The sequence below is a fragment of the Oryzias melastigma genome, linkage group LG23 (genome assembly GCF_002922805.2).
Source record: "Oryzias melastigma strain HK-1 linkage group LG23, ASM292280v2, whole genome shotgun sequence".
Classification (NCBI taxonomy): Eukaryota; Metazoa; Chordata; class Actinopteri; order Beloniformes; family Adrianichthyidae; genus Oryzias; species Oryzias melastigma.
The window spans coordinates 13,907,222-13,918,419 of NC_050534.1; the positions used below are offsets into that span (position 1 = coordinate 13,907,222).

At 37.2% G+C, this 11,198-nt stretch overlaps 1 protein-coding gene across 2 annotated transcripts in view; it reads right to left on the reverse strand.

Annotated features, from left to right (window-relative positions):
- Positions 1-1,804: 1,804 nt before the first annotated feature.
- Positions 1,805-11,198, reverse strand: part of LOC112158772 (sodium- and chloride-dependent GABA transporter 2) — a 14,202-nt gene continuing 4,808 nt past the window's right edge. Inside the window, exons 6-16 of one of the 2 annotated variants that reach the window (XM_024292316.2) lie at positions 10,982-11,029; positions 10,035-10,164; positions 9,762-9,896; positions 6,288-6,391; positions 6,094-6,218; positions 3,979-4,091; positions 3,774-3,911; positions 3,607-3,709; positions 3,448-3,548; positions 2,499-2,645; positions 1,805-2,411 (exon numbers count right to left, since the gene is read on the reverse strand). In XM_024292316.2, the coding sequence (XP_024148084.1) occupies positions 2,247-2,411; positions 2,499-2,645; positions 3,448-3,548; positions 3,607-3,709; positions 3,774-3,911; positions 3,979-4,091; positions 6,094-6,218; positions 6,288-6,391; positions 9,762-9,896; positions 10,035-10,164; positions 10,982-11,029 (1,309 nt within the window). In that variant the 3' untranslated portion in view covers positions 1,805-2,246. The remainder of the gene's footprint in view (positions 2,412-2,498; positions 2,646-3,447; positions 3,549-3,606; positions 3,710-3,773; positions 3,912-3,978; positions 4,092-6,093; positions 6,219-6,287; positions 6,392-9,761; positions 9,897-10,034; positions 10,165-10,981; positions 11,030-11,198) is intronic. The other variant, XM_024292325.2, reaches the window with a different exon arrangement.

Consider the following 11,198-nt stretch of genomic DNA (forward strand, 5'->3'; position numbering starts at 1 on the left):
TATCTGTTTCATTGAACGCCACTTTGTAGAACACAGATGACCGAGAACGCCATTCTGGTGAAGCAAGTTCTTCAATCATATGTTTAGGAGAAAATATCAGAAAAAAAAACGTTTTACTTTATCTGTTGATGCCAACTGACAGCAGAGTAACTGGTGCTGAATGTGGTCAGAAATCAATAGGACAGAATCAGGATATTTGACATTCTGATTTTTTTTTTTTTTCATTGAACTCTCTCAGGCTAATTAATTTGGTGAGCACGTCATCAAAAGATGGAATTGCACAAAGAAACATCAGTTTCATCATGGAAATATGGAGGTGAAAAGGTTTCTGTAAATGCAATTATTTTAACGTTGATGTCATTCATGTCAAATTGTGAGGAATGCTAACAATTAATTTAATTGTATGAATGCTTTGTAAGCTATCACACTTTAGTGATTCTGTTTCTCTTTATTAATATTCCTTATGTATTCCTTCATATGTTTTTTAATTTGTAAAAACTTTCAGTAATTTTTGCAATCTTGGTATAAAAGTGTTCAGCTCATTAAGGACATTATCGCTTGTACTTTTGGTATTCGTACATTTTACAGTTTTTAAAATTTTACATAATTTATGCAATTTTTCCGCCCCATTGAAAAGGAGTGCGAAATTTTTCACATTTTTGCAATTAAAAACAATCAACATGTTCAGGACATTCATGCTTTTACTTGTACTTATGTAATTTTTGAATTTTATGCATTAATTGAAATTTTACGCAAATATTGTGATTTTTTTTTCCCCACGTAATTCTACAGAAAATTGTGCACTTTAAATTGTGCAAAGCATTCAGCATGTTAAGGACACTCTTGCTACTGAGGTTGTTAAGGCTCATTTTGAATGTATCTAACATGTTAACATTGTGGCTAGTTTTGCATCTATTGAGGGTTTTTTGGGGTCTTGTTAAGTCTGGCTAATATTTAGCCACATGCTAACATCTTTGGGTAATTTGGCAAAATTTCTTGGGCAGTTCTGAGTTAAGCTAACATTTTAGTAACGTGTTAGCTTTTTTGGCTAGGGTGGTATCTACTGAGGTTTTTTTTAATGCTAATATTTTAGCACCATGCTAACGTTTTTGGCTAATTTGGCATCTACAGAGTTAAGCTAGTATTTTAGAAATGTACTAGCTTTTTTGGCTAATTTGGCATCTATTGGTTTATTGGGTTAATTCTGAGTTAAGCTAACATTTTAGTAACGTGTTAGCTTTTTTGGCTAGGGTGGTATCTACTGAGGTTTTTTTTTAATGCTATTCTTGAGTTTAGCTAATATTTTAGCACCATGCTAACGTTTTTGGCTAATTTGGCAACTAATTAGGTTTTTTTGGACTACTATGAAGTTAAGCTAGTATTTTAGAATCGTACAAACTTTTTTGGCTAATTTGGCATCCACTGAGGTTTATTGGGTTAATTCTGAGTTAAGCTAATGCTAACATTTTAGTAACGTGTTAGCTTTTTTGGCAAAGGTGGCATCTACTGGGGTTTTTTGGAATAATTTGAAGTTCAGCTAATATGTTAGCAACGTTGTGAAATTTTTCATTAAATTTTTCAAATTCTTTGTGCAGTTTCTGCAAATTATGCAAGTTTCACGTTCAGGACATTCATGCTTTTTATGTATTTATACCTTTTATGCATTTTCATTTTTTTTCCAATTTCTGCGATCTCTTTCCAAAAATGTTTCCAATCTTTGTACACTTTGAAATCTATGCAATATAGCCATCAAAATATTCAGCACTGTCAGGACATTCTTGCTATTACTTTTAGTATTTATACATTTTCTTTTTTTGCGAGTTTTCGAGAAATTTTTCAAATTCTTGTACACTTTCTGCAAATTATGCAAGTTTGGCATCATAACGTTCAGGACATTACACAGCAATTAAAGTTAATTGCTTCAGCATTCTCAGCGACCACCTTCAGCAAAAAGCATTCACGTTAGCATTACCACAAATAATGCAACTTTTCCAGCTTATTTATGTATTTCTTTATATCTTGTCTGCATTTAGGCTCCATCACCCCCACACCTGATCAATCTCCGAACCAAAAAAACCTAAATAAAATGTCTGTTTCCACGCATCTATATCTATGGAGTAAATATAAAATTCATATACTTTATGAGTATTGAAAAGTAAATAGAAAAACAAATTCTACCTGCAAACTGCAGAAATATGTAAACAAAGTATATAAAAGTATTTTTTTTCCACATTTGCAACTAAAAATTAGACTTTGGCCGACTCTTCCATGTTGCTTTCATTTCCTTTTTCTTCGCTCTCCTTCGTCTGCCCTTGAGCTTTGAAGATGACATAATCACACAGAGTCAGCAGCGGCTTGTGTGGTCGGATCTGCCGGAGATCTTTGGACGCTCTTATCATCCTTTTAGGATCCTTCAAGTTAAGAGAGAATTTAAAAAAATCATTTACTGATTTAAATACATTAAGAAAAAAGTGGAGAAAAAATGAAAATATACTCACCTTGTACAAGGCGACAAAAATGAAAGCTGGGATGCAGATCAGAGGTGCAGCCATTAGTAAACCAGCCAGTAAAGAGGACCCGAGCCTAAGTGTGTGGCCCTCTATTGTGAAAGGTCTGGCTTGTATCAGGCCATACAGAACTGTCAGCTGAGGAGTGATGAAGCAGCAGTTTTAAACACAATCACCAAACAGAATTTTTGTTTTTCAGTTAAATTACATTTTCATTAAAGATTCTCCTTTTAACCTTTTTTTTGAACATGTTCTCAAATGATTTTTTTTAAATACAAGTCAAAAACAGTCTACTTTGCCAAGTAAAAGTCTAGTTAATGTCAGACTTGTATTTTAGAGTTTGCTTGTGCTCCCCCTAGTGGAATCCTCTGGTATAACGCAGATTTGCTGCAATAAAGCATGGATGAAAATCACATTTTTTCATTTTTTTTTCACAAATTTATTCCTAAAGTGAACTTTCCATCTCCTGTTGGAAGTACTGAGGCGCTTATTAGCTTATTTTGAATACGTTTATGCACGCTAAGAAACAAATATGCTTATTTTTGATTATATGTCATTTAAATTCTGGGGAAAACAACATTTTATGATAATATATTCTTAGTTTAAGAGGCTACAGACAAAAAAAACAACACTTTAATAATTCTGCAACCACGGAGTTTAGTAGAGGAATATTTTTTAATTAAAAATTAACAAATATAATAATTAATTTTATTCCAAGACTTTATTCTTAGTTATGTCTCCTCCAATTTTTTAGAAAATTTTTTTTAATGAAATTATGCAAATGAATCAAACTAGTTGACATCGTCCCTTCATGTCCACAAAACCTCTACTGAAACATTTATGAGTCAAAAAGACTCAAAGTAAGAAATGAGAAAAGCAACTTTGACCTTCAAGAGAAGATAAAAAGAAGAGATGGCTCCACAAAAGTGTGAAGACTCACCAAACAGATGAGAGGAGTGACAAACAGCCAGAGGTATTTCAGCACGGATAACGGCCGGTATCCGATCATGTCCTCGATGTTGTCCAAGAAACGGTCCGCGCCTGCAAAGAGAAAATGTCGTCTTCAAGAAGTCGTTGAAGGAAACTGTGAAAAACTTACCGTAAATCCAAGCAACAACACTCGTCTCGACACAAGCAATGATCAGGATGCTGGTTCCACTGGGGCCGAAGTAATCGACCAGCGAGAAGAGATGAATCCCCCCCTGGAGAAGAACAGACGCTTAGAAAATAAGTAAATGTGAACATTTACTCTTAAATACAGCTTACTTGAGTAACGAATGGAAGTCCAAACAAGAAGCAAAGAACAGCGATGACCAGAACCAGGATCTCTCTAGCACCCGGTTTCCTCAGGCGGCGTGGGAACAGGTCGGTGATGGCCGTGGCCAGACTCTCCACACACACAAACTGCACAAACGCACGTTGGTGTTTTTCTTCAGATCTCCGTCAGTGTGGAGCGTACTGCTGAAAGTACCTGACTGTCCAGGCCCAGGAAGAGGACCATGAGGAAGAAGAGCACCGCCCAGAAGGAGGAGCCAGGAATCAGCGACAGAGCCTTCGGATAGGCGACGAAAGCCAGGCCTGGACCTGAGGAGAAATACACATTAGTATGTAAAAACACAAAAAAGCAACAAAATGAAGGTTGTGTCGGAATTCCCTCACTACTTGCTATTTAGTGCATTTTGTTCAAGAATGTCCAAATCCAAAATAAATGTTTGAAATTTCCCAGAAGTCTCTTAAAAAAAAAAAAACTAGAGTGCATTGAGGCTCACTAAATTCAAAATAGACCCCAACGGATACATTTTAGACAATTTTCGTTCGAAAAAATGTATTTCGATGTATTGCACTAAAATCCAGGATGCTAGATAGTCCCACATTATATAATCCGTTCGCCATTTTGAAGGGTTGTCAGAATCCACAATTTACGACGGAGTCATTTTTGTTCCACCATATTTTCTCGTAAATTTATGACTCTTTTCCTATAAATTTTCTAGCTTTTTTTTCTTGTAAATTTATGAGAAAAAACGTTTTTTTTTCTCTAAAATGTATTATTTTTTTTCCTGTAAATTGATTTTTTTTCTCGTAAATTTATGACTTTTTTCTCGCAAATGTATGACTTTTTTGTCATAAATTTACGAATTCTTGTAAATTACTTTTACGTTACTTTTTTTCTATAAATTTAGGACCTTTTTTCTTGCATATTAGCAAATTTTTTTTCTCATAAATTAATTACTTTTTTCTCGTTAATTTAGTGCTTTTTTTGCTGTAAATTTATTATTTTTTTCTTGTAAATTTATGACTCTTTTTCCTATAAATTTGGACTTTTCTTCTAGTAAATTTATGACTTTTTTCTCGCAAATGTATGACTTCTTTGTCATAAATTTATGAATTCTTGTAAACTACTTTTACATTACTTTTTTTTCTATAAATTTAGGACCTTTTTTCTTGAATATTAGCGATTTTTTTTCTCGTAAATTTACGACTTTTCTTTTTTTCCTATAAATTTGGACTTTTCTTCTAGTAAATTTGACTTTTTTGTCATAAATTTACGAATTCTTGTAAATTACTTTTTTTCTATAAATTTAGGACCTTTTTTCTTGCATATTATCAATGTTTTTCTTGTAAATAAATGACTTTTTTCTCATAAACTTAAGACTTTTTTCTAGTAAAATTTGGAATTCTTTCATAAATTTTTTTTCATAAATTTATAACTTTTTTTGCTGGAAATGTATTATGTTTTTCTAGTTAATTTACGACCTTTTTCTTTGTAAACTTTTGACTTTTTTCTCATAGATTTACTACTATTTTTTGCTGTAAATGTTTTACTTTTTTCTAGTAAATATAGAACATTTTTTCTCTTAAACCGGAGGCCCTTTTCCTGTTAAGTTATTACATTTTTCTAGTAAATTTACAACCTTTTTTTTCCTTGTAAAGATATGTCTTTTTTCTCTTAAATTTACATACTTTTTCTTCATAAGTTTATGATTTTTTTTCTTGTAAATTTACAAGATTTAAAGTAATCATTTTACTACTTCAAAACAAAATTTACGAGAAAAAAGTCATAAATTTAACTTATAACTTTAAGTGATATACATACAACTTTATTCTCAAAATGTAACAGTTACGACATTTTTTTACTGTAAATTTATGAGATATAAACTCGTGATTTAACTTTTGTTTGTTTGTAAACTGGCCCTAATATTGAATCAGTCCAAAATCAATTTTCCTAGAAATTTTCCAGCATTCTCCTCAAAAAACTAGAGTGCATCGACGCTGACTGTTGGTAATATGGACCACAATGCATTCTGTTTTTACATTTTTCCAAAAAAAAGGGTACTGAAATCGATTTTTTTAAATAAACCATCAACATTTTCATCATCACAGTAAAGTAGAGTCCTAAAACATCACCGACTTGATTAGATTTTCACTCTCAGTGATGTCAGAATTTGGATTTGATCAAAGTCAAATTCTTCACTAATGCAAACAAACGACGCCATCTAGTGGACATCTTACTCACAACAGTCTAACTTCAAGGCGCCAAAGCAAACCAGCTAAATACATCAACTATTGTGTGGAGGAATCAACATACCAGCCGACATTATCTCCTCGATGGGAATGTCCAGGTCTTGAGCCATGAAGCCCAGCACTGAGAAAACCGCGAAGCCAGCAAAGATGCTGGTGGCGCTGTTCAGGCAGCACAGCCCAAAACAATCCCTGCAAGAGACATAAAGAATCAGCTGAGGCGCGGGGGGCGCGGCCAATCGATGGGGCGAGGACGCTGACCTGTAGCAGTTGTTGTTGTATTTGTTGTAGCTTCCCAGAGCGGTCAGGACGCCCTGACAAACGGCGTAGGAGAAAAACACCTGAGTTCCTGCGTCGTTCCACACCTGCGGAGAGTGTACACAAGTTTGTGTGTGTTTATTCCGTCCCGGTCCAAACGGAGGAACCGCTTCGCCGTCTCACCCACAAAACCATCGGCCCTTTCTTTGGCTCCAGGGTTTCCCTTCCCCCGCCCCTGGTCAAAACTGGAGACCCATTCTATCGAAGATCTTCACATCTTTTTGGGACAAGAAGAACCCGGTTGTCAGGCGAACAAACCGGCCCTTATTTCACCAGATCTGCCAGCTGTCCCATACAAAATGGCAAAATGGCGAGCTGACACACAAACACAGGAAGCACATTCTTCCAATAAACAGAGCCCAGATGCAGGCTGGGACTGTAGAAATCACACAGAACACATCTGGCACTGCTAACTGTATTTTGTCACACTTAACTGATCTCAGCTGCTTTTGCCTTTTCATGTTTTCCCATAAGAGCAAAATAAAATCTGCAGCTGCATGAAACAAACATGCCAAGAAAATCTCTTTTAGTGTCAAATCTTAAGAAAAACAAAATCAAGGAGCAGAAAACATAAAAAATAATCCATATGTATCCTTCAGAGAGTTCATTTTTTGGCTTAAATAACTCATCTATAATCTTTAAAAGTATTTTTCTTTTTCCCAGACCATAATACGACCCCCATACATTAAATAAACAATGTTTTCATTTACAATTTCCTGTTTTTTCTGTTCTCTCATAACTAGTTTGATTCCAGACGGGACAAACGACTGACTTTTTTTCTTGTCAGTACTAATTTAAAGACCCGCTCCAATGAAAATAGTGTTTTTTGTTGTTTTCAACACGTTCTTGTGGCATTTCTCTCACAATAGAGGACACATTTAAAAGAAATTCCACCTAAAATTGGTATTTCTGGGTATTTTTTAATTCAAATTATTGTGAATCAACTCAAATTAGCTTTATATATGTAGGGAAACAGCAACAAAATACTGAACACAACATAAAAGACGACAAGACTAAAACAATGTAAAAACGCAAGATAAAAAGTCAATAAAATAATAAAACAGCAAGAGTTGTTGCGTTTAAAGCCAAAGAATAAAAGTGAGTCTTAAGACGGGTTTTAAAAGTGGACGGAGCTTCTCTGACGTGCGAAGGCAAATTATTTTAGAGTGTTGGACCAGAAACAGCAAAGCTCAGTCCCCTCGGAGCTTCCGCCTGGACCTCCAGAAGGATCTGATGCGAGGCACCAGGCCGGAGTAGTTTAGAGAAGTAAAGTTGAGCAAAACCATGAAAAGACTTAAAAGCAAATAAAAAGAATCTTAAAATGAACTCTAAAATGTACAGTGGAGCTATAACTATAAGCTTTCAGCTCTGAGGCAAATTTCTAACAAACTCCTGCCGCTCTGCAGAAGCTATGTCCTAAAAAATGGCACAAGTTTGGCTTAAATTTTGGCTAAAAAGACCAATGGGGATGCTTTAAAAAGATGCTAACTTGAAAACAAAAATTATCCAAATAAAATAGTTATTTCAGGATGTTTTCGTTGATTTGCGTTCTTAATTACACCTGTAGGACATTGGAGGAAAGCTAGCATAAACATGAAGCTAATAAAGCAAATGTTACCCTGGAAGTGGCCCTGTGCAAAGAGGAAGTGACTGTCTTCCTTGCGGAGGAGGAATGTCCTGATATTTAAGCCTTTGCTGATAAAATCTGACCCCTTGAGCTATGTTTTATGCTGTGGAAGAAGACAGAGGATCGGAGGTGATGAGAAGAAAACAGAAAAGCTCATAAGTTCCCACACAAAAGAACCAAAAAAAGCAAACTTTTTGGCTCAACTGTTGTCAGGGTTTTATGTTTTGCTGTTTTCTCTGTCAGTCTCACCATGTTCAGGTTAATCATCATCAGCCGTCTTCATTTAGTTAAATAACCTCAGTGTATTTAAGTGTTCGTCATGGTCAGGTCTTCTGTTATGTCACCATTTTGGTCTCCTTGGGTATTTTTGTCGTGTTTTGGTTAAATTAATGACCTGACCATCTTGGACCCAGCAGGAGTTTTTGCTGCAGTGGTAAGGTTTTCTTCCTCTATAGTCCTGCCACATGGGTTTTCCTGCAGTCGTATCATGTGACGCCCCGTCCACGAATCTATTCCTAAGAGGAACTCTTAGGAACCTGAGGAGGGGTTCTGATACCCCTCACATCTGTCTGAACGCAGGAGCTGTGTCTTCTGGACTTGTTTTTGTTTTGCTCCTCTTAGGTGGTTTGGGCATCTGGGATCTGTCCTTTCGGGGTGGGGTACTGTCAGCATTCTGTGCTTGGGTATTTGAGGTGCTTTTGTCATATTCTGTTTTCCCTGTTCTTGAGGGTGGTCACCGTTCATCCCACTTTAGCTCTGTTTCCTGTTCTGGAGGAGCGTCTCCGGGACTGCTCCCTTTCATGTTCCCTGTACCTGGGGAGAGTCGGCAGGACTGCTCCTCTGTTGTCTGTTCCTGAGGAGGGGTTCTGATGTCCCGGCTACAGGAAATGTGTTTTCTGGACTTGTTTTTTGTTTTACTTGCAAGGATTTCCTCCTGTTGGGTGGTTTGGGCATCTGGGATCTACCCATTTGGGGAGGGGTACTGTAAGGATTCCATGCTTGGGTTTTAGTGGTGCTTTTGTCATTTTCTGTTTTCCCTGTCAGTCTCTCCACCTTGTATCCAGCGGGAGTTTTTGCAACTGTAGCAGGTTCTTTTTTTCCACTACAGTCCATACCATTCCATGCCACGCTAAATGGGTTATCCTGCATGTGATGCCACATCCACCAAATCTTTTCCTGAGGGGGACTGTCTGGGCCATCCTTGAAGCTTCCTGTACTTCTGGAAGGTCAACGGGGTCGCTCCTGTTCATGTGTCTGTTATTTGTCACCATTCATTCCCCTTTGGCTATATTTCCTGTTTCAGAGGAGAGTCACCGGAACTGCTCCTCTTCATGTGTCCTGTATCAGGAGAGTCACCGGAACTGCCCCTCTCTTGCCTGTTCCTGATACCCCTCACATCTGTCTGGCTTCCGGAGCTGTGTTTTCTGGACTTCTTATTCTTTTGCTTGCAGGGATTCCTTCCTCTTGCATGGTTTGGGCATCTGGGATCGGCCCTTTTGAGGAGGGGTACTGTCAGGATTCTATGCTTTGTGGTGCTTTTGTCATGTTTTGTTTTTCCTGTCAGTCTCGCCATATTCAGGTTAATCATCCACAGCCGTCTTAGTTTAGTTAATCAACCTCAGTGTATTTCAGTGTCTGGTTTTCAGTTCTTCATGTCACCACAATGTATTAAACGTTTTGAGTTCCTGTCTGGTCTCCCACTTCCTGACAACTGTGTCTTCCACTTTCTAAACTCCAAGCTTCAGACAAATTTTGATTACAATTGGTCGTGCATGAGGGCTACTTCTTACTTGAGGATCTCCAAGCTTTCTAAAGTCTGGATAGAGGTAATACGTCAGGCCTTGTCCGGCACCGGGGAGCGTCACGCCGCGGAAGAAGAGAATGAGCAGCATCAGGTAAGGAAACGTTGCTGTGAAGTACACCACCTGCAGAAAAAGACAAATTATAGCAAATTCATGCTTTAAATCTACTATTTCAGTCTTACAAATGTATCTACTGCAAAAGTAATAAAAATTTAATAGCGTATATCCTATTTTGGGGGAAAAATTCAATATAAAACTCACTTTTCCAGTTGATTTGATGCCCTTCCAGATGCAGAAGTAGCATATCACCCACGCGAGCAGGAGACACAGAGCCAGGTCCCAGTTGACCGCCCCCACCGAAAAATCATGTGAGACCCTCAGCAAGCGATTTCTGCACACATGCAATCGAGCATCAACGCACTGCAATCCCTCGCAACTCCAAAATGTTTCACCACACACATGAGGGAATAACAACTGTCTTCACATTTCTTTTTCAAATGTTTCTACAAGAGCTCAAACTCCAATCTGCTCGGTATGTTCATCTTATGCAATAAAAAAATAAAAAAAACACACACAGGGCCTAAAGGAGAACAGCTTTTTCTCATCATAGCTGAGGGATTTCCCAAGACTTCATGGGCGTTGTAGCAAATCAGGGGATGATCATGTGGAGAGCAGCAGTACATTTGCAAATTCAAATATAAAAAAGCGTGACTTTTCTTTTTTTTTCTTTTTTTTTTTTAAAGGAAAACAATTTTTAATCAAATTGTGAAGTTCTTCATGCCTGTGCATTAACTCTATCTGGGAAGCATTAATGCTGCAGAAAAAAAAGGGAGTAAGACATGTCAGAACTCTTCTCGTGCTTCAAGAAGATAAACGAGGAAGTCAGCTGAGGCTGTAAAAAGGGGAGAGGATTGAACTGCCAAACTGGTGGATGATGCTATAAATTGCTTAGTAATAACATGCACAGTAGAGGCTTCCCTTTGATGTAACAAAGAGAGTAGAAATTACATCTCAATAGATTTTCCCCCGCTGACAAATTAGTCGCCGCAGATGAGTGATTTTGTTTGCCGCTGACGGATGTTTCTGGTTTTTAAGATAAGTTTGCACTTTATCTTTAGAGCTAATTCAACGGTATTAAGAACCGGACGAATGAAGGAATTATGAATTGCATTTGGAACGGAAAATTGTTTATTTTTGTTGAATCTCACCTGAAGAATTCCTCCTCTGGGGATTTGACGAGCAGAAGGGGATTGATACTAAAAGGATGAAAACACAGTGTTAAATCAAATTTAAATCAAATATTTTATTGGTTCGGCCCACTTGAGATCATACCCCTGGACCAAAATGAGTTTGACACTCCTGCTCTAAACTGTAAGGTTGGAGGACCTGTAAGCTAGCAGGAGAGCGTAAACTGAAGGATGACGG